The 27,571-nt window shown below is 39.2% G+C and overlaps 1 protein-coding gene across 2 annotated transcripts; it reads left to right on the plus strand.

The window, feature by feature from the left end:
- The first annotated feature begins 16,217 nt into the window (after positions 1-16,217).
- Positions 16,218-20,386, plus strand: LOC111889083 (increased DNA methylation 1). 2 transcript variants are annotated; one of them, XM_023885216.3, is made up of 8 exons: positions 16,218-17,526; positions 17,603-17,720; positions 17,805-17,866; positions 18,573-18,811; positions 18,907-18,993; positions 19,081-19,180; positions 19,460-19,673; positions 19,764-20,386. In XM_023885216.3, exons 1-8 carry the CDS (start codon positions 16,219-16,221, stop codon positions 20,222-20,224), a joined length of 2,589 nt encoding a protein of 862 aa, XP_023740984.1. In that variant the 5' UTR covers position 16,218; the 3' UTR covers positions 20,225-20,386. The 2 variants fall into 2 exon arrangements, with proteins under 2 accessions (XP_023740984.1, XP_023740985.1); XM_023885217.3 differs by having other exon boundaries at positions 19,745-19,970.
- Positions 20,387-27,571: the final 7,185 nt, after the last annotated feature.

A 27,571-nucleotide genomic window follows, 5' to 3' on the forward strand; every position in this document is an offset into this window, starting at 1 on the left:
TATTTCTTCACGTGTTCATGCCCTGCTGATCAGAGGGTGAGGTGTGCTCTGAACCTGTTGAGGCTCGGGGCGAAGGATTGGTGGAGATTAACCACGGGGTCATTTTCGGATGCGCAGAGAGTTGCGGTTTCATGGGATCAGTTCCGGGAGATGTTCAGCACTCGTTATATTCCGCGAGTTGAGAGGGAGAGATTGGCTCAGGAGTTCCTTGAGCTGAAGCAGGATTCGGAGTCGGTGACGGAGATCACCAGGATGTTCACTGAGAGGGCGATGTTTTGCCCTGAGTTCGCTTCGGAGCAAGCTCAGATGTATCGATATCTGAGTATGCTCAAGAGCGATATCAGGCAGTTTGTGTCTACGTAGAGGTGCGAGACCTTGTTAGAGTTGCAAGAGGCCGCCAGGCGGCATGAGTTGGAGATTGAGTTGCAGTTGTGAGAGTAGAGGCAGGCTCCGGTGCAGTCGCAACCGGCACTGAAACGGTCCAAGACCGTTGATTCTAGATTCGTAGATCAGAGAAGCCACACTTGTGGGAAGTGTGGGAAGGGTCACATCGGAGTTTGTAGGTCCGGTGGTGCATGCCGCAAGTACGGAAAGGAGGGGCACTATGCGAGGGATTGTCGGCAGGCAGCCCCGGGTCGGGATTTGAGGATTTGTTATCATTGTCATCAGGTTAGACACTTGAGGGTCAACTGTCCACAGCTTGCTGCAGGTCCGGTGCAGGCTCCAGCACCAGCCACATTGAGGATCACGGGTGGAGGTCAGGGTGGAGCGGAGCCCCCAAGGGCTCAAGGTCGTGCTTTTCAGCTTACAGCAGAGGAGGTCAGGGCAGTGCCGGATTCAGCTGCGGGTATGTTTCTTTCTTGATGTCTTGTTATCTTGTGATTATTGTGGAGTATTGTTTATCTGTTAGTCTCGTTGTGCGGTTTTCGGTATTGTATTCATTGTTCTTTGAGGGTTATGGTATGATTATGGGTTTAATGTTGGGAATTTCGTTGGTTATCATTCATGAGGGTTATTAGTGGGAATCTGGCGTTTGATCTGAATGTCGGGCAACATCTGCAGTCTGAGGAATGGTTAGCTGAAGGTCGGGTTTCTTTCAAGCCGAGATGATCCGTGTTGATATGTGATTTTATGAAGGTTTCTCGTTCTAGTGGAAACCAGTTCGCGTGCAAGGGATTGTGTTGTGTAAGGTTGATAAGGGAGGTCGGTGATGGCGACCGGTGGTTGATAGTCAGTGCTCTAAGTGGGGGAGAATTGGAAAATTCTCCGGAAGATCGATGAGCATGAGAGGTTGTTTATCTTCTTGGGATTCAGTAGTGTTTCTGTCAGCCAAGAGTGTAGGCTGGTGTAAGTAAGTGGCAGGCATGTGGGGCGGGATGCAGACCAAGGGTGATTGATTGTGGAAGGCCTGGGATCAGGCCAGGTTTGAGTATGTAGGGTGGAGATAGAGTTCGGAACCCCTAGAGGGCTAGAACGGTATGCATGGGAGAGTTTTCTGGAGGGATAACCCGGGATGATGAATGCTAGTTGAGCGGTCCGGATAGACTGGAGGTCGGTGGGCGTACCAGTCAGGCTGAAGGCTCGGAGAACGGTCCAGACAGGCTGAAGGCCCTAAAAAACTGTTGAAGGTTCTGAGAGTGGTCCAGATGGGCTGAAGGCCTGGTAAGGTGGTCCAGTCATGCTGAAGACTCTGCATGTGTTGATAGATCTGTATGAGGATATGGAATGAGTATGTCACGATGTGATAACATCAGAAGGTCTGGCCCCGGATATTGATCTCGATTAGTGGAGGTAGTGCATGGACTCGAGAGTCCTTGCGATCAGATTCAGAGTATGTGTGGTGCATGGGATAGCGGTTATGCTATAAGAAATGGTGTAATATTGGGTGAGCATCGTGGGACTTGTGGTAGTGTCAAGGCAGCCAAGTGGATTTCCTTGGTAAGGGAAAGGAAAGGAATGTAGCTCCGAGAGAGAGTGTAATTTCACGGAAGTGAAGGCAGTAGTGCAGAATTATGATTGGGGTGTTCCAATCATGGTTGATGAGCAGTGTGTCTGCGGCTGTGGTATGGAATCACATCCGGGTTGGATGTTTGCTGAGGCTCAGAAGGAATGCAGGGATGGAATCTTGGATTTCAAGTTTTATTTTGAATTATGTGGTGGAAATTCATCCTGGGGGATGTTTGGAGGTGTCATCAGTGTATCGCGTTTTCCCAACCCGAAGATGCTAGATCCAGTTCAGCATGGGTATGAGATTGCGGTGGAGAACTCATGGGATTTGCTCTGAGGCTGAAGGATGTGTCATCCTGTCAGCATGGAGTGGATAAATTTGGGCTCAGACCAGGAATTCCGGTGGTTCATGGTTATTTCTAGCTCGTATGAGTTGAGTGATTGTTGTGTTTTGGAGTGAGTGAAGTATCATGGAGTGGTACTCGGTTGATAAGTGTGGTTAACAGAGGATGGGGCTGGTGGCCGGCTTGAAGCGGTGGTCAGAACGCCGCGGGGAGAAAAATTGGGTGTTGGCTTTCGGTGGTTGTGCGTTGTGGAACCTGGTCTGGATAATGTCAGGTGGTGCATTGTGAGAGTAGTTCTGGAGTTGTGTTGTCGCAGGCTTCGAGGACGAAGCCTAATTTAAGTGGGGGAGACTTGTAACATCCCGAGTTCAGGAGTGCAAGTTCAGGGTTCAAATTGTAAATGTGGGAGGGCAACTCAGCGAGTCCATGGATGGACTCGGTGAGTAGGGTCGCGACTCTGGTCGCGTGTTAAGCGACCAAATCGGCGAGTAGCATGGGTGGACTCGGCGAGTTGGTGCTGAGTGGAGAAAACCCTAATTCAAGGGGTTGAGCCCTATATAAAGAACATAACACTTCTTCCCCAGCCTCTTTACCTTCCCTTTGAGTTCTAGAAACCCTAAATTCGTGTGAGCTTTCCTTGGTGAGAGATTAGAGCCTTGGAGGAGGTAACCTTGGAAGGAAATTGAAGAGCAAGAAGATTGGAGCAAGGGGCTTTGCAGAGAATTGGTTCATTCATCAGTGGGAGCCTTCATTTGAGGTAATAATCCTCTGTTTGAGCTTTTGTGCATCTAGATCTATCATTTATGGGGGGTTTTGGGGCATAAATGAGGTCCTTCTCAAGTTTGGTGTAAGATCTGAGGTTGCTACCTCAGATCTAGGTTGCTAATGATCCAGAAAGCCATAAATTCTATGCTCAAGAGTTGTTGGTGAAGTTCTTTTGTCCTAAACCCAAACCCTAGAGTGTAACATGCTTAGATCTACTTGGATTCACGTAAAGTTTGCCACTTTACGTGATGGATGGCTTGTAGAAGGGTAGATCTATGGTTTAGAGCTTCTGCATGGCTTGGAAAGCCTCTGTATGGTTTCAGATCTAAGGGTACTCGGCGAGTCACAAGGGTGTACTCGGCGAGTTTCTTGAAGATAGGATGGAACTCGATGAGTTGGAAGAACAACTCGGTGAGTTGGATGAAGATAAGCAGGGACTCGACGAGTTGGAAGAACAACTCGGCGAGCCTGTTGAAGATAGCCTTGGACTCGGCGAGTTCGTTCTTGGACTCGGCGAGTCTGGTCGTGAGGCCCTAACCTTTCTTCTGGTTGAGCTGTGAATCGGTGAGTCAAGGGATGACTTGGTGAGTCGAGTGTGAAAGGACTCAGGGTTGTGGAACTCGGCGAGTCTCAGGGTGACTCGGCGAGTTGAGTCGCGGATTGGGGAAGTTCTGTGCATGGGGACTCGGCGAGTCATCGGGTTGACTCGGCGAGTAGAGTCAGTCAGGGGTTGACTTTGACTTTGAATTTGACCAAGGGTTGACCAGTTGATTTCCAGGGGCATTTTGGTAATTGTTGGCCTTTGTTTTGAGTTCAGTGTTTTGGTGTTGACCAGTGGTGGAGATCGCATCATTGGTCGGAGCAGCTTGGGTTTATCTGTTGAGTCGGCAGTTGCGAGGTGAGTTATCCTCACTATATCAACAGGGTCTGAGGCACCAAGGCCGGCCCTTTATCGTATTGTGATCCGGGTGTCGTTGTTATGTTATTGTTTTGCTATGTTTGCATCCTGGTAGTTAGGATGGTATTATCTTATAGACCCGGTTAAGGTCGGTATCCTGGTATATAGGATGATGCTATGCTAGTGACCGGTTAGGTCGGTATCCTGGTTAGGATGATGCTATGTTATGTGATCTGCTAGATCGGCTTGATTGAATGTGAAATGTTATATGATTGAATGTTTATGTGCACATGGTTGTTGGACTGGGGTTGGGTTGAGGCGGATCCTGCTTTGTGCTGTAGGCCAACATACCCAGGGCGGACCGGTTGTCCCGAAGGCCCAGCGAGCGGTCCGGATAGGCTGTAGGCCCGAAGAGGGCGGGCCAAACGTGCCGAGGCTCGGTGAGTGGACCAGGCCGACTGAAGGCCTAGTGCGGGCGGACCAGTCACACTGTAGACTCAGAGAGTGGACCAGGTGGATTGAAGGCCCGGCGTGGGCGGACCAATCACACGGTAGACTCGATGTATATGGTTAGAATCGGAGGGTGGACCAGGTGGACTGAAGGCTGGTGCGGTGGACCACTTACATAGTAGACCCGAAGTGCATGGTTTTTCTGTGTTCTGTTATGATATGGCATGTTGTGCGTGTATGGTATATGTGGTTGGTATTTTGGGGGTATCTCACTAAGCTTTCGGGCTTACAGTTGTGGTTTAATGTTTTTCAGGTTCTTCAGGAGACCGTGGCAAGGCAAAAGCGTGATCGTACCGCTCCTCATGATTATGTTTTATGATGTGGTTCTGGGAAGACTCTGATAATAGTTGTATTGAAAACCTTTTTGTAATAACTTAATGAAATGGGGTTGTTTTTGAAAAGTTTAAATTGGTTGAAATTTTTAGAGCGTTACACTGCGCGTACTCGCGCGCTTATTTTGGACGCGGACTCGCCTGGGTACGTTGGGTGTACCCAGGTTACGCCGGGCATAATGTGTCCTGATGTAAACCCTAATTTGGGGCTTGAGCACTATAAAAGGAATGTTATGGCTGCAACCTCAGCCTCCATTCCAAAGAGAAAAACCCTAATAGAGAGAGAGTCCCTTCGTTTTTAGCAAGTGTGTTGGTGTTCTAAGCTTCTCGTGTCATTTCAAGGTGGTGGAAGGAAAGAAGAGGTCATTTTGGAGGCTAGAAGCTTGTGGGAAAGAGTAGATCTGAGCTTTTCAGAGGTTGGAGGTTCTTCCTGAGGTAAGAAGCTCAAACCTTGCCTTGTTATTTGAGTTATGTGCTTCTTGGACCAATTTCTAGGATTTTTGGTCCCAAGATGGAGACTTTATGAGCAAATGGTCTCCATTGGCCTAGATCTATCATATTTCTGGTCTATAAGTGTTGTATGTTCATAAAAATGCAAACTTGGACGTAAAGATGGAGCCATGCATGAGATCTAGACCTTTGAGGGGAAAAGGAAAGAGGTTTGAGAGTGTAGGGACCTTTACAGCCATGCAAAGGCTTAAAGGTTCCGACTTTATGGATTAAGAGGTTGTAAGAGAGTCAGATCTGGAAGTTGAAGGAATGTCTTAATCGTTTAAGACCAAAATCTAAGAAATGGCTGAACTGGGACTTACGTTGGGCGTAACTCCAAGTACGCACAACGTAAGGGGTTGAAGCCCCGATTGTGGTTCGCTGGCGTACGTCCCGCATACAGAGAAGGTATGCGCCGCGTACTGCCTTCTGCTGACTTTTAGGGTATTGGTCAACCTTTGGACTTTTGAGTTAGGGAAGGGTAAAATGGTCTTTTACCCTTCTGTGGAAATTATAGAGTGGATTAAATCTAGCCTTTGAGAGCCATTATTTATTTGAGAGTATTGTTATGTGTTTATGTGGGGGCTAGACTAGTGTGATCGAGTACGAGAATATCCGAGATACTGAGGTGAGTCTTCTCACTATATTGTACCTGGAAGGGTACCTATGTGTGACCGAAAGGTCTTGTATGCTATGAGATGTATGTGTTATTTGTTATGTGATATGTATGTGCTATGTATGTTATGTATGGTATGGACCGGAAGGTCAAGATGATATGGACCGGAAGGTTAAGAGGGTACGGACCGGAAGGTCGATACGAGTAGGACCGGAAGGTCTACCGGAGTTCGGGACGGAAGTCCCCTGAGACACTCGGATCGGAAGATCCCATAGAGTTATGGCATGGAAAGGGGTGTGTGTGGTATGTGGTATTTTGGGGAACTCACTAAGAATTTATGCTTACAGTGTTGTGTGATGTGTTTCAGGTACTAGTGACGACCGCGGGAAGGCGTCGGCATGATCAGTACACACACGAGTTATGGGTTGTTATGTGATACAATGATATTATTATAGCTATTATGAATGAAAGAATGTTTTTAAATTGTGAAAAAAATGTTTCGAAAATTTATGTCGTTACAGGTGGACTTAACCAGTGCACAAGAATGTGTACTCGATCCCTTAGTCCTTTACTTGACTCACACATCCATGTGAACAAGTAGTTAGTCTTAATTTTTCCAATGCTTTAAAGTTCTCATCCATCATGCTATACAACTTGCATGATTCCAAGTCTCGGTCCAATTGAAACCTTCGGTGACCAGAATCTTTCCTTATTTGGTAAATTTAGACATTACCACAAATGAAAGAATCAAATTCACTTTCCAATATTGATATCAGTGGAATCTTATAAGCAACAATTTTCCACAAACGCCATTGTAAGGATACATAAAATAACTAAAATCAAAAGTTTTACCTTTTATTTTAAAACTTTGCGGAAAACCTTATCCTTACAATCCATATGAAAACTTGTTGTTATCTATTCCTAAGCAATATATATATATATATATATATATATATATATATATATATATATATATATATATATATATATATCATAACTCTTAAGTAACAACCCAAAAATTCTTATCACTGAACCATGCGAGTGAAATCCATCTTCGCGATTAGAATTTGTATATACTTCTTTTAAGTTTCTACACTTTTCCTTTGATTCTTAATCACCAACATGTGACCCAGTCACATCATGTATTAAGAATCTCAGAATAGAAACTTAGCAGAGTTAGATAGTGGACTTTACCTTAAGTAGAGTCAAACTTTGTGACAACCCGAAGTTCGTTCCATCATCGTAACCCGTTCCGTCATTAAAAATTCGTCGTTTTTGAATTGTTTTCGTTTCGTTTCTAAAATTAAGTCATTAATTTTTGATTTTGCTATTATGACTTAATGGTTGTCCAAACACATTAGAAACTCAAGAAAACACCCCAATCTAGTAATTAGAAAAATTTTAGTTTCGGCCATATCGGGTTACAACAACTTAATCGGGTGCGACCAAAAGTCTCGCTTAACATCAGTATCGGGTAGAATTCCTCCATGTCCCAAACTTTAACCATATATAAAGTTGAGAGAGCCTCATTTGAAGCCTTTTCCACTCTCTCTCTAACCTCTCTCTTCAAATCCAAGTTCTTGATCCAAAATCACTCATTTCAAGCTCCAAATCATCAAGGTAACTATCCTAGCTCCTAGTATAACATCTTTAGACTTCAAATTCGTGGTTAATCTATGAAATAGGACCATTAGCATGAGTTTACGGCCCTAGAACAGTCCTAGGCCGTGAACTCACATAAAATGGGTTTTGGAGCCCAAAAACCCTTCCAAACCACATTTGGAGCTTAGATATGACTTAGAGGCTGACCAAACTGGACTTAGAACACCTTGAAATCATCATTTAGGGTATAAACATGAGTTTACGACCCAAGCACATGCTTGGACCGTAAACACCCTTTCATGGGTAGTAAACTCCTTTTAAAGTGTTAAAATGCCACTTACACACCTCATAAGCCTTGGAATAAAGTCTAGAAGCAACCACAAACGAGTTAGAGGCCTTAAACTTGATAAAAACTACCCCCATAGGAGCTTACGACCGTAAACCCCCCCCCCCCCCCCCCCAAGGGTGGTTCATGGGCCGTAAACTCCTATAACTTAGTCAAATGGTGCCTTAAATTCATTCCATGGCTTGTAGATTTAGCTATAAACACTTGTAAATGACCTAGGACCACCAAAACATCAAAGGAAGGTGTGTGGGGGAGCTTACGGCCGTAAAATCTTAGTTTACTACCGTAAACTCCTTATAATGGTCCATATCTTGGGTTAAACACTTCCAATGCCTTAAAACCAAAACCAGCATCACCCCTCAAATGTTATAAGGCCATTTAGCACCCTAGAACACCCCACCATGAGTTTACGGCCGTAAACTCATGGGGAGTGGGTCATTAGGGCGGTAAACTCTCTTGGGAGTTTACTCTTTCCATATCCAAGCCATATACGTCCATAAATGTCACCCGAGTCACTCCAAACACTTGTAATGAAGTGTTTTTGTGATTAGAAGTGTATATCATCAACTAATTAGTAGTACAAAGCCTAATTAGATACAAATATGTATCTTTTAATATTACATAGGAACCCCGCACGCGTTCAAGCCCCGAACTGACGTTTAGCATCCAATCAGGCACATTCTTCGATCGGTGAGTTCATACCCCTACGTTTTTCAATGTTTTCAGGGGGAATACAAGCAAAAGTACAAGGAAATATTGTACTAAAACTTATGATTTCATTTGATCCATTTCATATTTTGTATGCTTTTAACACGGAAAACTGTATTAACCAATCGTTCAACCTGCAGAGTAAACTGTCATGTTATTTGTGAAACTCGTTTTAAAATGTTATATTTTATATTTTACAAATGTATTTCCACATCATTACTGTTAAAAGTATGAACCTTAGAACTTTAAGACGTCCTTGATAACACTCCCCGTAGATACAAGAGTGAAGGAATAGTAACATTAAACTTAGAACTTTAGACAAGTCCTTGATAACACTCCCCCTATTTACGAGAGTGAAGGATTAAATAAACAGAATTTCCCATTTTATTATCTTTTATTTCATTAATCTTAAGATTGGAGACACGTCCTTGTAACACTCCCTAGTTACGAGAGTGTAGGACTACCCCCGTAACCAGAATCTATTGGAGGGAGAACGTGACTTGAGTGTATAGATCTATATGGGATTGACAACCCGCACCTGGCTGCTAGCTACAGTCGAACCAAAAGATTCAAGGGTGACAAAAGTCATAAAAAGATACTGGCCCCTGTTTTGAGCCTTATCCAGTCTATAGTATGGTTATGGAACTCACAATTTAGATTATGAATACTTTTATACTTACTTATTAGTTTTATATATGTGTTAAAACTAATGTACTTTTCAAGGATAACAGGTTTTCTAGAAACATCACACGAACACATAAAGTATGGTAGACACTTGTACATTACTTTCAGAAACCGATAACCAACTATAAACTTTTAAGGAAAATAAGGGTTTTTCTTGGGATAACAAACTATACATAACCGGATCGTATAACAAACGGATAACTAAACTATACTTATAAGAAAATATGGGATTTTCTTGGATAACAAACTTTTTCGGAAAACCAAAGGAAACTTGTACATTTTCAGAAAACAAACCTCTTATGAACTCACCAGCTCTATGCTAATTTTCAAACTGCTTGTATCCTCAGGTCCACATTAGACAGGTACCCCACGATCTTTTGGAGAAGTCGGAGCGCTTATCAGACTCGTCTCAACTTTTGTTCTTATGTTATATATGTATGAAACTTGTAACACTTTCATTTCAAACAAATGTAATAATTCTATGTAATGTAATGTTTTGTGTTTACTACGCTTACTATGTACATTGGTTGCGATATTCATGACGTCCTCCGCCCCGGAACGTTTCCGCCATCGGTTTCGGGGTGTGACAAACTTATTGACTTTAACATCCTTAGGTAAAATTGGCAGCTTCGCAACTAATGCCCCTTCCTTTGGCAATGGACCCTTGATAATGGGACTATCTCAGACTTAGCCTCTCTCTTTACCATTTGGTCAACCGAGTTGACTATGGTCGATCCATTTCCATTGAGAAGGGAGAGCTTTACTAGATATCCAATGTCATCATTGTCAATGTCCATAAAGTTTTGGAAGTTGATCTTAGCAAATAGATAAGATCATTAAGGGTCTTGTCATAGTCTGTTTCATAGGAGTCCCAAAGGAACTCACTATGTGACATAGAAAGTAGTTGAGCCACCAACTTTCTCAAGACTTTGACACCCAACTCTCCCGACTTGTCAATATGTGACTACATCTCCAAGATGTGATCACACATATACCTTTGCTTGCCAATAGGGCTTGAGTGACCTTAAACTTTTCAAGAACTTGTGGGTTAGGGAGAATAATAGGAGGAGGTGAAAGAAGTATGATTTCCATGGGATATCATCTTCATTTAGGAAAGCTTATTTCAAGAGATTTGGGAAGATCATAAATGTCTAAACCAGACATATTTTGGGAGATATTCAAGATAGGTGATTTAAAGTCCCTAATATAACACCCAATATTAAATATTAAGGTTAGGACCCAACACAATACTTTTATAACTTGGAAGAGGGATGCCGTAATCCAAGCTATAAAATATTTGAAGGTAGGTGAATGACGATTCACCAATTTCCACCAAGATAAACGAAATGTATTATTAGGTTTTAATTGGTTTTGAAACTCCTAGATTCTTTTGAGATTCATTGAACTTTTCAATGGCATGTTTCAATATCGAGTGTGCCCTTCAGGTTTTGTGACTGGGATGCCGATGATCACAAAACAAGGTGTGAAGTAACCATGCAAATTACTTGGCACCCTTAAATGTTTACCCCTTAATCGATGTGCTGGTTAACCACACACGCTCCATCGATACTATGATAAACATTAAGTTACCCTTTGCCTACCTTGTTAAATATGAGTTAGTGTGCCGGTTAACCACACACGCTCCACTAACCGACTTAAAAAAAGTGCAAAGTGTAATTTCATGGATTAGCACCTTATTCACATTTTCCTAAGTAACTATGATTGGATATTTATAAAAGGTTTAGTTACTTAGTATTTATCATTAATACTTTTAATGAAGGGAAAATTATAGTCCTTGTCCTACCCGTTCGGCTAACGACCCTCCACCAGTCAAGGAAGCGGTAGGTGAGAGCGGACACCCATTAAACTGCCATTTATAGGCAGTAACCTTATACCCCCCCCCCTTATAGACCGGCTTCGTGAATGAGACCTACTAACGGTAAGACTGACTTTACTCTTATACATATATATATAAATATTATTAAATTATAATATTATAAAGTATAAGGGTTGAATTTTAACTTTTAAAATTCTAAGGGCTAACTTGGAATTAAAGTATTCATAAGTGAAAACTTTTCAAATTCCAAAACTTTAGGGCAAGTTTTGAAACTATTCAAAACTAATTAATTTCATAACTTATGTGTTTAAAATAGTTTTAACTAAAAGACTCTTCAAGTTCCATAACTTAAGGACAAGTTATGGAAGACTTTAAACTAATAAAAGCATGTACCCTCTCTTTATTTTGTAACTTATAGAATTAATTAAGGTTACACATTTTATTATTTAATGAAGTGACTCTTGAACCTCCATAACTTGAGGACAAGTTATGGAGTCATAAAAACCATTTAATGAGGACAAGACTCTTCATTTTGTAACCTTTGTCATCTTTTATGAGTTTTAAGAAACTTGAATGTGACCTTTCAGGTAACTTGAGGACAAGTTACACAAACACATTTTAGAATCATCTCTTAGATTAAAATGGATTGAAAACACATAATCAATTAACTTTTTTATTAATATAAGCAACTCATAAGAACAAGATAATTCAAATCAAACATTTTCATGTAATTAGCCTAATCACTAAACTAATACAAAACATGAATCTATTGACAATTATCTTTGAAATTGGATTAGTATGAATATTACAACATCAAAAACAAGTTTATAAGTTCAAAAACAGCTTATGGTAATGTTCGTAGTCCATTTCTAGCCAAAAAAACTCGAAAGTATGTTGTCTGGGGTTCCTACTCGTTGAGTGTATCAACCTACTCGACGAGTAGGATGAGTTTTGCCTTGGAATCGGCGAGTTCATTAGTGGACTCGGCGAGTCCAGTGCCCAGAAAGCCAGAAAATCGATTTTTTCAGCATTTTTCAGCAATTTGCATCAAGTATAATTGAAAACAAGCCTAGACTCTGATACCACTATTGTGTTTTGAGCATTATAACACTCCTAAGTGTACATGCAACCCTAAATACCTTGGACCTATGTTTTCTTTATTATATATGCAAATATGAACTTTCCAAGGTATTCATCCTAACTAGCATAATAACATTGATTCATATGAATATATCAAGTTAGAATTACATACATCTTTGATGTAGAATGTCTTCATGAAGCTTGAGTACCTAGTGCCCCAAGTGTGACACCTCAAATGGTTCACACAACACCAAATACACTTGGAATAGATTAGAGAGAAATCTACACTTCGTAAAAATCGGCTAGCCCTTTCTCTCACACATAGTGGCCAATTTTTCCCAAGAATAAGATCTTTATATAGTGTCACAATTAGCGTAAACCCTAATTGTCATGGCTTTCCATTTCCTTGGATCCATGGGTTCAAATACACCATGGAGCATCCTATGGGTTTTAGCCCAACTTGATAATCCATCGAGTCTTAGCCCACTATAAAAGTATGAATGATTTACACAATCAACCCATATATTTAATTAGTCTTCTTTTGATCACTTAATTAATTTTTGATCAATACTAATTAAATAATCTTATTAATATATTAGAACTTATAATATATTAACCAACCTCAAGTGTTATTTCTCTCATTTTAGTCTATCCAAATGCATGATGCCATACAACCCAAATGGACTATGCCGAGTCGGGTCAAGTCTTACCAATTATAGTTATGGACTTGGACATTAATCCAACAAAAAACATGGGTAGATGAAATAGTTGGTGTGTGATGAAATAAAATGATGAGAGATAGGTGATGATAATTAGGTAAGGATAGATAGGTGATGATGAATCGATGATGTAGGATGAAAGATACTATAACCTTGTCCGACAATTTGGAGATGTAGTCATCTACCAGAGTATAGATGGCGACCACAGACTATTATAGACAACCCCTTGGAAACACCAGTAGGCTCATAACCTGTAGGTGATGAATTACGAGTTCATGTGATGTTGTAACTACGTATTCATGTGATGATACTCTAACCCTTACTCTGAATTACGAGTTCAGGCAATGTTGTAACTACGTATTCATGCGATGATACTCCAACCCTTACTAGGTGTGTATTGAGGGAGTAATCCCCGAACCATTATTGTCTGTGTGATGTAGGCGATGATCCTTAGGAACGAACATATAAGGAAATGCGATGTAAAGAGATGAGAGGTAAATACGACATAGGAGATGAACCTTAAGGTAATACTTTAGGGAATGTCAAATGAAGAAAATGGGGATGAGTAATCGGGTTAATTGTTTGACATGTATTATGTGAAGAAACAAGTTAACTATATTATTGTGGGTTAAAAAACCCTATGTACTCACCATGTTTCCTAACCTGACCCACTTAGTTTATTTATATCACAGGTGTTGATATGAAGTCACATTACACTAAGAGATTAAGGAGATATAAATCACTAGTGATAATGAATGTAAGTTCTGTTTATGCTTAGCTTTTTATATTGATGATGACATCCCAAATGTTTTAAAATGAATATAAAAAAAATACATTTATTCGAAAATGCTTTGATAACATATTTATCATGATTTTCTGGGAATAAATTCCCCAACATTTTTATTAAAAGTGGTACTCAGATTTTTATAAAGCATAAACAAAATCGGTATTTTCTGGCCGTGAAAATGGGGATGTCACAGGTAATCCGAATCCATACCACATACGTCATTGTCATGTAAGATGTGGTCTTGTAATGCCCAAGATTGGACCCTCGAGGCTACAAATTTGTAGGAGGAAACCTCGTATGTCGAGTACAAACCCAAACTACCGAAACGAATAGGTAAGGAAGCCAGCCGCCACTGAATGTCTCCAAAGAAGGGGCCTACACCTACCACCATATCCTCGATAGACCTGCGCAATCCTTTGTCAAAGAACAAAACTGCATCTTCTATGTGTACCGGCTGGCTTGTCCTTAAACCAAAGAAAAGTTTTGCAATACCCATACATGATTGAAGCAAAAGGAGCTCACTCTGCGGGTCACATAGTTGTGGAAGAAGGCCCATCAAATCAACAACATTGACCACTCTCTTCATGGTCAGCCCGTTAATAAACCCTGCGTCTCTGTTAACAGCCCCCCAAGGAGCTTCACCCCCAAAGAAGGTCTCCCTATATTCGTTGGGAATAAATCGGCACAAAGCTTCCTACCATCACAGGAGGGCCAAAAAATCTCCGTTTTCTTGATGTTCAACTCAAGACCCAAGCCTGGACCATGCAACCAAATAATGCTCAACACTCTAGCCACCTCCTCTGAATCCCTAATGACAGTCCCATCATCTAGATACCAAACATGGAGAAGGAGCTTATAATTGTTTCTAATCTTGTGCACAAGCGGGTGCAAAACGAGGGCAAAAAGAAGAGGGCCCAAGGGGTTTCATTGCTGCACCCAGTGGCAGACCATATATGTTGGTCTCCGATATAAAGTCTCGCTGCTTGCGTGTACAAGAAATTCAACCATAAAGAAATGGAAGGGCACATCTTCTTAACCTCGTGGAGCAATGTTGATATATCCACCAGGTTATAGGCATTCGAGAAATCCACAATCAGCATTACAAGAGACCCATCAACATGGTGTTCACTCAACACCCTATTGACACTGTGTAATACAGCCTCAACACCGCCGGACACACCAACGCTGAACTGAAAATCATTAAGGTACTTGGCCATTTCTTTACCCACACCTTTCATGGCAACCTTGGAAACCAGACATCTCCATATAATGCCTACTGCAATTGGACGGATCCTGTTGTCAGGTTTAAGCAGAGGCGTGAGAGGGGCGAACGTAACAAACTCTGCCAAAATGTTTGGATATCTTCCCGCTAACCATAAATTAACCACTGAAGTGATAGCACGTATGAGATCTGTGACAACATCAGACCCTTCTCCACAAAAGGCATCCGGTAAGTGTTGAGCCCTCAAGCTATCTCTCCCACAATAAGTTTTTTTAGGGAAAGATTTGATGCAACCAAATGCATAGTCATTTTCTTTTTAACTTATCAAATTCATCCAACTTTACTTACAATCTGAAATACATTTTTTTTTACTATTTTGACATTTAATCTTATTTTTGTCTTGTATAATAAAAAATACTAAACATATTTACAGTGATTTCCATAAGTTATAACCCACTTTTATAATAATGAATCAAAATTAAAAAATCCGAGCCATTTGTTTGTGTTTCACTTTTCAGTTTTCACACACGCCCGAGACATCTATCTGATAAATCCCTCGATGTAAACAGGGCTGGATAATCGAAACCTTTCGATCGACGATTACTGCTGGAAATTATGCTTGAAATCGACTAAATTTGAGGTGAAACGAAACTTGGCATTCCGATACATCTCTACGGTTTCGATTTTGTAGGTTTTTTGTTTGCGATATATGTTCTTTCGAAACTTTTGAACCTAGGTCTTGAGAATTTGTGGAATATGAGTGTATCTGCTACATCTGTGTTGATGGAATCATGGCGGAATTTGTTGTTCGTTTATGCTTGATGAGATGAAAGATGTGAGGGAATCCGAGCATTCAGGAGCTGTCGTAAAGATAGAAAGTTCTTATGAACGTTTAATTGTTAAAAATAAGGCAGCATTCGACTTAGGAGTTGTAGGGTTTAGTGATTCCTCTCCTAGGAAAATGTTCAATTCCAATAAAGATAGAAAGAGATCCCGAGTCGTTCTGAGTGATTCCGAGTCAGATGAGTTACCAGACCCACCTCTTCCCCGCAAAGTTCATAAATTCCGAAATACATCGGATGCTTACAGAAGTGGTTTAGTGGAAAATAAAGATCTCCAAACTGAGAAAAAGGTTCACAACAGGTTAGATGATGAGTCCGATGAAGTGGATGAGAGGAGGATGAGGATGGATGTTAATAACGATAGGTTATATAGGCAAAATGGGGACCAAAAGGAATCTGCAAGTGGTAGTGGTAGGATGATAATTCATAGGAAAAGGGATCTTGATTCAGAAAACAATGGTGCCAAAGGTGCAAAAGTAGTGGGTATGCAATGGACAATGATGAATTAGGGTTATCTGTATCAATTAAGAATGAAGAAGACGAGGAAGACCTTGAAGAATCAGTCAGGTTGCAAGGTAAAAATGGTGTTTTGATGGAAAATAAACATAAACAAGTGGGTCTTTCACATATAGGTAACAGTCAGAATCTTGATGGGAAAAGGCTGAGCTTGTCCCATAACATCCATGGTCAACATGAATCTAGAAAGAAGAGAACAGTGATGCAATCAAAGTCAAATGCACCTAAGAGTAACAAGGAAAGCAAGATCAAGCGACCTAATTTCACTGAAAAGCAATTGTTAAGAGAGAAGATTAAAACAATGCTTTTGGGTGCTGGATGGACGATTGATTATAGACCAAGAAGAACCAGAGATTATCTTGATTCTGTATATATTAGTCCTTCTGGAACTGCTTATTGGTCTATAACCAAGGCTTATGATGCACTCAAAAAGGAAGAAAAAGAGAAAGAGAAAGAGAATACGGTAGCTAAGGGAGACTTTACACCATTACCCAATGAGATACTTAACAAATTAACACGTCAAACACAAAAGAAAATCGAAAGAGAACTTGAAAAGAGTAGAAGACATGAAGACAACATTAGGAAGCCTAAAAGGGTAAAAAAGTCTACACAGTTTAGATCCATTGACCAGAACAAAGAGAAGCTTGACTGTTATCTGAAGGAAGCAAGTGAAGACAGTAGTGGCTACTCAAGTGATGATTCTCCTCACAAGGAAACACCTCAGAAAGATGGTGTTCATGCTCATACTAATCCCCATAATTTACATGAAAGCAAAAGCCGAATGATTGGCAGAAGAACATTGGTTGTTCGTGGATCTGAAAAGGGTTTAGATTCAGAAAAGAATGATTTTATTCCATATTCAGGAAAAAGGAACTTGATTTCATGGTTAATTGACTCTGGAATGGTTTCTGTGGGTGAAAAAGTGGAATATAAGAACCTTAGAAGGACACGTGTAATGCAAGAAGGATGGATAACTGAAGATGGAATCCATTGTGGTTGCTGTAGCAAATTGGTGACAGTTTTGAGATTTGAACTTCATGCGGGCAGCAAACTCGGGCAGCCATTGAAGAACATTTTTATCCAATCGGGTAGGTCTTTAATGGAGTGTCAGATAGATGGTTGGAATAAACAAAAAGAGTCAGAAAGAAAAGGGTTTCATGTTGTAGATGTTGAAGGTGATGATCCTGATGATGATACTTGTGGTTTATGTGGAGATGGTGGGGATTTGATCTGCTGTGATGGTTGCCCATCAACTTTTCACCTGAGCTGCTTGGATATGCAGGTAAGATTTGAGAAAATTACATAAATAGTCCCTATGGTTTCTGATTTTTACCATGTTTAGTCCAAAATTGTTTCAGATGCTTCCGGAAGGTGATTGGCATTGTCCAAATTGTGCATGCAAATATTGCAATAAGGACAGTGGTAGAACTGGAAGTTCCAGTTCACTTCTTACATGTCGCCTTTGTGAGAAAAAATGTAATATAAGGAGCCTTTAATTTTTGTTTATGTTTGTTTTTTAGGGTTTTAGGTTTGGTTGAAAGACAAGTTTTACTCTTGCAGATCATAAATCATGCAGTGGTGAGATGGATATGTTTTGTTTCTGTGGGAGAAAATGCCAAGAGGTATTAAAGTTCCAATTTTTATGGATCTTGATGAATATGACTTGGATTGAGACTTTATATGCTGAAAACTAGAGTTGTGAAAGGTTCCCTTCTAGGGTTATTCTTATTCCCAATGATGTGGATGAAGAGGGCATTAACGTCTTTTCCACTTTGAGAGCTAGTCTATGTCCCACCTTTTTGGTCCCTTAAGTTTAGTTAAAAAGTTAATAGCCCATTGATGTTTGGGCTAATAGTTCATTTTCTTAACAGTTTACACATTTGGTCCCTTAAGTTTTAAAAAATGACAAAACATACAAAATCAGGAAAAAAACAAAAATAGGGGTGTTTTTGTCATTTCACAAACACTTGACAAAATCTGTTAACAAAGTTAGTCATAAGGACCATTTGTGTGCAAGGTTTACTCCATAGGGATCCTTCATGCAAAAAAGATCTCATAAGGACTTTTTTCGGAACAAAATGAAAACCATAAGGACCATTTGTGAAATTTTGTCTAAAAAATATACCCAATTATACCATTATACTTCCTTTTTTTTTTTTTTTTCTTATTAGCACATTATGCTTTAAAAAATCTACTCAATTATAGTAACGAAAGTTGCATTAGGTAATTTTTGCAAGGTAAAAAATGCTGTAATATGAAGAAATGAAAGTACATTGCTATTTCTTGCATTTAATCGTGTTTCAATAACAAAATCCAATACTTTTGCAGCTATACACACGCTTACAGAAGCTTCTTTGGATGAAACATGAATTAGATTCCGGATTCTCATGGTCTCTTATCCATCGATCTGATCTATTACCCGACATGTCATCCTTATATTTCTATCAAAGAGCCGAATGCATCTCCAAAATAGCAATTGCTTTATTAGTCATGGATGAGTGTTTTTTGCCTATTGTTGATAGGAGAAGTGGGATCAATCTAATCCATAATGTTGTTTATAATTGTGGGTAAGTTTACTTTTAGCCCATATTTACATTCAAATTGTACAAAATCTCCGTTTATTTATCTTACATATTTGTTTTTATAAAATTTCTTCTTATAGATCAAATATTAGCCGGTTAAACTATAGTGGCTTCTTCACAGCCATTTTGGAGAGGGGCGATGAAATGATATGTGCTGCATCAATCAGGTAGTGAAAATTGAAAAAGACGTAAATGCCCTTTTTTGTGATTGGACCTTGTGAACTTATATTTGATAGATATTATATGTGCCTTAGGATCCATGGAACCCAACTAGCTGAGATGCCTTTTATTGGGACCCGCGATATATACAGACGCCAAGGGATGTGTCGCCGCCTATTGCATGCTATTGAATCCGTAAGCATTTTTTTTTTGGGTTAAATTCAAGAAATAGCAACCTACTTTCATTTATTTCTTTATTATTATTAATTCATTGTACTTTGAAAAAAGTGAAAAAACTACTTTTTAGCACATTGTACTTTTTCTTATTAAATATTGGACTTTGAAATATCTACTCAATTATAGCATTGAGTAGATTTTTCAAAGCACAATGATCTAATAGGAAGTAACAAAAGTAGGATATTATAATTATAATTATAATAAATAAATAAAGAGAAGTACATTGCTATTTTTCAGGCTCTCACGTCCCTCAAAGTAGAGAAATTGGTTATTCCTGCCATTGAAGAACACATGGATACATGGACTAATGCTTTTGGGTTTAAACCACTTGAAGAATCATGCAAACAAGAAATGAAGTCATTCAATATGATGGTGTTTCCTGGAACAGATATGTTGCAAAAGCAACTAATAAAAAAACGCACTCTAGAAACCAACATGACTTCAAAAAAAGGTTTAGATTTAAATAGAAAATTCTTAATTCTTTTTTTTTTCTATTGAATTTTATTCCAAACACAGTGATAGATTATGATTCCTTTGACAGATTCCATTCCTTCCAAAAACATTCTACGAACCAAACGCCCCGTGAGTTTCTTTAATGGTGGTGTAGGCAAGAAGGGTGTTGAGGTGGAAGACTACAATAAGGGAAAGAAATCGGAATTGAATAACACTTCTATCCGGAATGGCGATTCCGAACCCGATTCCAATGTTGTAAAACGTGGGAATAAGACTGGTTCCAGGGTTGAAAGAACTGATTTGCGGAATAGCAATGAAACTGCCCCTGGAATTACTGATTCCGATTCCAATGTAATAATATGTGAACCTCAACTTCAAGTCACGGAAAAGGACTCTGTTTCCAATTCCGTTGTTCTGCGGAATGGCAATGTGACCGATACTCCATTGGAATCAGACCTCCAATTCCTGGGAAAGGAATCTGGTTCTGTGTCAATGGCAAAAGAAAATGATGTGAAGGATGGGAGGGATGCTACCAACGGGAATGTCTGATTCTGTTAAGAAAATTGAGAATCATCTTACAAAGGACACGAATGATCTTGTATAAAATAATGAGATCCTAGTTTTTTGAAATGATGTGTTATGTTGTTTTCTAATATTTGAGTCAACTACACCATATAGACAATTCTTTTATTCATAACACTTTTTAGGGTACATGAATTTGATTTATTTAAGTAATGGACCTAAAAGGCTAGAATCATGGGCCCTCCAATCTGCTAAAGCCCATTAAGTTTAGAGATTTGTGATATTAACACTTCTTTGTCTAGAGAACCCATTTGAAGTTTGGATACCTGCTCTTCATTAAGAAATCAATGATTTCTTGTCTAGAGAAACCCATTTTAAGTTTGTGTAAATGAATTACAGCAAAGGAAAACGTATTGTGACAACTACAACACTTTCAAGTAACACAACAACAGGACACTTATAACCACCATTGATGAACAAGAACATCATGTTATGTCAAAGATTTAAACAAGTCATCATTGCTCATATGTCTTCTAATACTCGGGACTCATTCTACTTTGATTGTAATGACATTCAAGTAACAAACACTTGACCAATCAAGCAAATCACACCTGTATTGATCAATTTCAGGATCAAATCGAATTTAGTCCTTTCAACATCAATCTTCATCACCACAAAATCTTTCTTTATTATTGTGTTCTTCAACCAATTTGCAAAATCATACCCTTGAATAATATCAACATCGCCCACAATTCCACCGCATGATTCATTGGCTGAATATGATCCATACATGTTCCTTTCTCAACAATGTTTTCATGAGGTTTGATTAATCTAAAAGACAAAGCTTTCATTCTTGACCCAGGGTGCGTATGACAATAATTTCACACCCTTTTGGACTTGTATTGATCATGAAACAAATTCTAGGAACCATTCCATCTACTATACTCATGCATCAAATAATCAAACAATAGTTACATATAATAATGATCACTATGTATGCATAGTTTTAAATTGATTCGGTCAATGAAACTTGAACATTTGTAATTGAAAATTGATTCACCCAAGACATATTATAAGTGAGAAATTATGCCTTACAAATGATAGATCTTTGGCTTTTATAGCATTACAAAAAGATAACGGAAATTAAATTAAAAAAACCCTAATTATTATGCTAATCAATGGCTTTATTAAAACATTAATGACTTATTTAAGAAGAAATAAAGAAAAACGGCTTCAGCAATGAATGTTCAGCTTCTGAGGTGTCTTTTCGGCTTCTGAGGACTTAGTGCTCTAAGGCGACTCTTACACCCTGTTCCCGAGTTCAACTTAACGAGAGAAAAGGAAAGGAAATGGGATGAAATAAGAAGAAAATAAAAGAAATTGGTGTTACCGAGTTTCATTAAAGGAGAGAAATGGAAGGAAGTGCAGGGAAATGGGATGATCATTTTCCCTCCTAACTTTCCTTCCGATTTGGAAAGAAAGAACAAAATTATTAATTTTCCTTCCACTCCTCTCAAACTCGGGAACACAAAAGAAAATTTTATTTTCCTTTCCTTTCTCTTCTTTTCTCTCAGGACTTTCTTTTCTCTTCTCTTCTCTTCTTTTGTTAAACTCGGGAACGAGGCATAGACGATAATGATTATGTTAGGTGTTGTTTGTTTTGGAAGTTGTTAGATGTCTTTTGTCTTTTTTCAAGTTTGCGAAAGAAAACGTGCACTTGCGAAACGTTTGGCCGCCAGAAGGAAAAAGTGCTCAAAAAAATACTTTTGTAGAAAAACAAACGAGACCTTACTCTTCCTGCATAAATGGTCATAGAAAATAATACCGAAACAAATCACTTAAATGTTCTTATAGACACTTGATGAATCAGATAACGAAATGTGAATGTTGAGAGTGTAGTGAATGGTTTCCGAAAAAAAATCTTAGTGTTTGAATGTTGCGAAAGTTTCAAATATTTTGATTGGGTTCAATTGAAGCCTTCATGTCTAGGTTGGTTCTTGCAAGCGTTTTATGTCGTACTTGTTTCATGGCTTACTTGTACCTTGTATGATGAAACTTGTTAGAGTCTTGATGTAGATAATATGTTATGGGCTATTTTTTTTTAACGATTCTTCATAACCATTTTTTCCCTCGATACACTTACCTCGGGACCCTCTTAAGAAAAAGGAACAAACATTTGTGAGTTATAGAAGGGTTGAGGGTTTGGGATTTAATTTACATGTCATGCATTTCGTGCATATACATTATATATTTTATGATGCTTTATAGTGTTAATAACCGTGTACATATATCATTTGCAATGTTTTCCCCAACCTACTGAAGTTAGCTGAGTTTATAATTTTTGACGAAGAATAGGGTTATAAATTTAATTTTTAGTATGTTCGTTCCTTTTGTCTAGCCCTGATGTAGGATTTCGGTGCCTAACATAGTATTTTTGACATTTGTTTAGATTAGGAGACTTAGTGGAAAATTGATGATAGATCAAGTTAGACATTAGAAGTTGTTTATTTTGATTAAAACATATAAGACAATGTTAACTTTATCGTGTATACTTCCATATTTTAGAATTTAAAATTGTTAAAGATTTTCTGTTTGAGACCTTTTTCTACAAATTGTTTTTCTAAAATGATTTAAACATTTTTATTAATTGATTTTAAAATTACCCATAATAGTGTCCTTTCACCTCATTTTAAAGGATCAGCCCAAAGAAAAGTACATTTAACTTTTTGACGCTTCGTCTATTAAAAAATCAAAAGGAGACTTGGTAATTTCAAGGTTTTATCGTCAACATTTCTGATTCGTAGTCTTTTTTTCTTCAGAATTTAGGTGTGATAGTTCTGGAAACGACTCGTTATACTCCCCTATTTGGAAATTGAACAATGGCAGTACTGTCCCTTGCCCTCCAAAAGCTTGTGAAGGTTGTGATTGGAATGTTGGAATTAAGACGAGTATTTCAAGCTAATTAGGTTAAAGAACTTGTTGAAAAGGCTGAGGGGTTAACCGGTAATTTCAATTTGACTGATATTGACTTTGAAGAATCATGTTCAATTTCTCAGCACACAAGGAAATATTAGCTTGGCTGGAGTAAACAACCACAAACCTATAGAAATCACAGGTGAATCTTGGAGATTATTCAAAGTAGATTGCTCTTGTTGGAAGGTTTGGACAAAGTCCGACCATATTTTGGTTACACATATGTGGAATGATTGGACTTTTTATTTACATAAATGATTGAACTTTTCTGTACTCTTTCCTACTAATAAGCGTATTCGTAATTAGGGTAGTTGAATGCGTGATGATCCATTATATGCGTAGACTGTGCGAGAATGTATGCATACGTGAACTTGATTAGATTTTGTTCCAAAAGGGTTAGGGATAATGTAGTCCATTCGGTTTTTGTTAAAAGGGTTTTAATATCTAGGGGCAATATAGTCAATTTACTATTTTTTTAAAGTAATAATAGTTAGATAATATAAGAACTGATTATAATATATTTAAAAAAAAGGATTTCGAGTAAATATGAAAATTTAAAGGTTAATAAGGGTAAATACAATATTTTGATTTTAAACCGGAGAAATACGATATTTTATGGTTTAACAAGGATATATACGAAATCTCTGTTCTTAATAAAAGATGCATGTAACCACCACGTGGCATCTTTTTATACCATGGTTCCCCGTTGGTCTTCTCATGTTTTTTAAGGGTGTTTTGGTTGTGGTTCTATATAATGTTTTGGTTTTTCAGTTTCGCGATGTCCTATCTACCTGTGTCTACATGTTTATATGCTTGCTCGCCTCAGTTGATTAGGTTAGTGTAGCTTTATATGTTCATTCCATTCGTATACATGTACATACTATGATATCGATCTATTAGACAGTTGTAATAGTTCAGGGTCTAGTTTGTAAATTTGTTACCTATATTTACCTATCCTGTAATATGTATCATTCATTTGATACAAAAACAAACAACCAATTTTGTTTGGTATCAGAGCTAAGTATCGTTAGCCCCCTAGGGTTACAATCCTTATCGCCAAAGTTTTTCCTTCTCATGTTCAACGATTGATCGACCAAACACAAAAGAATCACCTTGACAACTATTATCGTCTTCTCCACAACAGAGAAAACGTCCCACAACTCTCAGAAGTTCCCTTTTATCCTCTCTCCTACCAACTATGGTTTCTGGAAAACAATGATTCACCCTTTTCTTCTCACCAATAACATGTTCGATTACATTGATGGGTCTATTCCTTGCCCTAATCCTATTATACCAGCAGCAAACAAAGCTACTACAGTTGAACCTTAACCAAACCCTTCTCATGCCGCCTGGCTCACCAACAATGCACGCGTGCGTATAATTCTCCTATCTACAATTTCTGAGTCATTTTACCCCCATACATAAGGAATGACATCAAGAGATCTTTAGCTCTCTCTCTCTCTCTCTACAATGAGCCTATGCACCACAATCTTCTTCTAGAGAATACACACTCAAAACCCAACTCCTTAAATTGGAGATGAAAGTTGATGAAACAACCTCTACTTACCTATTACGTGCTCAAGAATATTTAGATGCCTTGGCAAACATTGGAGAATTTGTCAAGGAGAAATACCTTGTTTTGTTAGTGATTTCTGGTTTTTGTGAGGAATACAATAGTCTCAAATCCACTCTCCTTGCTCAACAATTACCTACTTCCTTTCAAGATCTTCATGGTCTCTTAGCCGATCATGATTTTATGGTTAAGAAAACCTCACCCACAGTTGCACATATCCAAGCCTTTACCGCCACCTCATCCAACCGGTGTACTCCTACCACCACTAATCCATCATCGGATCACTTACAGGCTCTTCAACAGTTTGCCTCACAGCTTGGTCTTCAACTCAACCCGGTTCCTGCCTCCCCTCAATCCTTCTATACCAGCCAACCCCAATCCCCTCGAGCTCGCGACTCTAACAATCGACATGGTCGGGAAAACTACAACCAACAGGAGGTACTAGGAGTCAGTTCCCATGGGTTCCACTCAAAACACAGTCTGTGGTACGTGTACCCGGTGTGGTATTGGTCACATCCCGTCATAATGTCCTAACTGTGATCCTGACACCATTCGCTCATGCTACAACCCTCTGCGAACTATGTGGAAAATCGGTCTCAAGTACAACTTCGCTGTCCGACACCGACTCAAATACCTATGTTTCCCATGATCTATCATCCATTGATAGTCACACACCTTATTTTGGTGAGGTTACTCTTCGTGTTGGCAATGATATGGGCTTACCTATTCTTCACATTGGTTCAACTCATTTTTATTCACCTTCCAAATCATTTTCTATATCCAATATTCTTCATGTTCCCGAATCAAAAAGAACCTTCTTTCTGTTCAAAAATTTTTCTTAGATAATGATGTTTTCTTTGAGTTTCACTCTTCTTTTTTTTTTGTTGTGAAGGACAATACTACCAAAACTACCCTCCTCGCGGGTCCAAGTAGCAACAGGCTCTACTCTATTAGTCTCTCGTCTTTTCAGTGTCTTCCCAAAGTTGCATTCACTACTCTAAAAGCTCCTTATGACATTTGGCACCAATGGCTTGGGCATCCTAATCCAAAACTTTTACAGTTTATGTGCTCCAAATATTGTCCACCTGTTTCAAGTACAATAGATTCTTTTTGCAATTCTTGTCAAATTGGGAGATCATCTAAACTTCATTTTTCTACTTCTACTTTTAATAGAGAAAAGCTTTTAGATCTTGTTGTGTGCGATGTTTGGGGCTTGCACCTGTGACTTCTTCTGATGGTCACAGTTATTTTTTGCTATGTGTTAATGGTTTCTCTCGGTTTATGTGGATTTATCCACTAACATGTAAATCCGATGTCTTTGAGGTGTTTAAACAGCTTCTTACCGTCATTAAATGTCAATTATCCACCAAACTCAAATATGTTCAAACAAATTTGTGGGGGGGGGGGGGGTGAATTTCGCAAATTAACCCAAATGTTCAGTTCACTTGGCGTTACTCACCGTCTCACTTGCCCTCATACAAGTGAACAAAATGGGCTGGTTGAGAGGCGTCACCATCATGTGGTTGAAACTGGTTTGACTTTACTTGCACAATCCGGTGTTCCAAATACTTACTGGCACTTTGCCTTTGACACTGAAATTTATCTTATCAACTGCATGCCCTCTCGCACCACCTCTCGTATATCACCCTTTGAGCATCTTTTTAAACGACAACCTAATTTCTCTTTTCTAAATGTTTTTGGGTGTCAATGTTTTCCTCAACTTTCGACACAAATGGATTTTAGGTCCACTCTGTGTATCTTTCTTGGATACAATTCGTATTACCATGGGTATCGCTGCCTTGACCCTACTACATATAAGTTATATATTTCTCGCCATGTTGGTTTTCATGAGAATTCCTTCCCCTTTCTCATATCAGCTACCACTATGCATCCACCTTCAACAACCAATCCATATGTCTCCATTTACCCATCGCCTATTATTCCTGAGACCTCCACACCGCATACTACCCCTCCACCTTCACCATCGCCATCACCCATAGTTCCTTTACAAACACCCTCCCCTGCTACGAATATCGCTTCACAAGCAGAACCGCTTGATCCCACGACTCCTCCCTTCCTTAACTATAGTCACCAAAACTGATGCAACCCAACCACCACAACCAACACTGCACCTGTCACGACTTCATCGGTCGATACCCCCTCCACCGAAACTCCTGCCTCTCGGGTGCGCCCTTCTACACTTCGTCCAAACCCTAAAAGTCAGCTCATTTTGACCCATCCTTTTTTCATGTTGCTACCCAGCTTTAACAGGAACCCACAACTTTCTCGGCTGTTGCTAAGCATTCTCACTGGCAACAAGCCATGGCTGATGAGTATGATGCTCTAATTTGAAATGGCACATGGACACTTGTACCTCACACACCTAATCTTAATATTGTTGATTGCAAATGGGTTTACAGGATTAAACGGGACCACTCTGGTTCTGTAACACTCTACAAGGCTCGTCTAGTAGAAAATGGGTTTCATCAACAACCCAGGGTTGATTTTCATGAAACGTTTGGCCCGGTTGTCAAGTTTACTATTGTCCGAGTAGTTCTTTCTCTAGTTGTGTCCAACAAATGGCCTCTACGTGAGTTAGATCTCAAAAACGCCTTTCTTCATGGTGACCTTAATGACATAGTCTACCTGCACCAACCTCCTGGTTTTGTTGATCGATACAAACCTAACCACGTTTGTTTAATACATAAGTCCTTATATGGTCTCAAGCAGGCTCAACATGCTTGGTTTCACCATTTATCTCAGACCCTTTGTGCTCTTGGTTTTAAAGGGTCTCGTACTGACCCCTCCCTCTTCATACTCTCGACTAA

This window comes from Lactuca sativa, chromosome 7 (assembly GCF_002870075.4).
Source record: "Lactuca sativa cultivar Salinas chromosome 7, Lsat_Salinas_v11, whole genome shotgun sequence".
In the NCBI taxonomy this organism is placed as follows: domain Eukaryota; kingdom Viridiplantae; phylum Streptophyta; class Magnoliopsida; order Asterales; family Asteraceae; genus Lactuca; species Lactuca sativa.

Bases quoted from the DNA above. Each gene is read 5' to 3' on its own strand.
- LOC111889083 (XM_023885216.3), top strand. From the start codon at position 16,219: ATGGACAATGATGAATTAGGGTTATCTGTATCAATTAAGAATGAAGAA. The intron at 18,812-18,906 runs GTAAGTTTACTT...TTCTTCTTATAG, and splicing joins AATGTTGTTTATAATTGTGG to ATCAAATATTAGCCGGTTAA. The intron at 18,994-19,080 runs GTAGTGAAAATT...TATGTGCCTTAG, and splicing joins ATATGTGCTGCATCAATCAG to GATCCATGGAACCCAACTAG.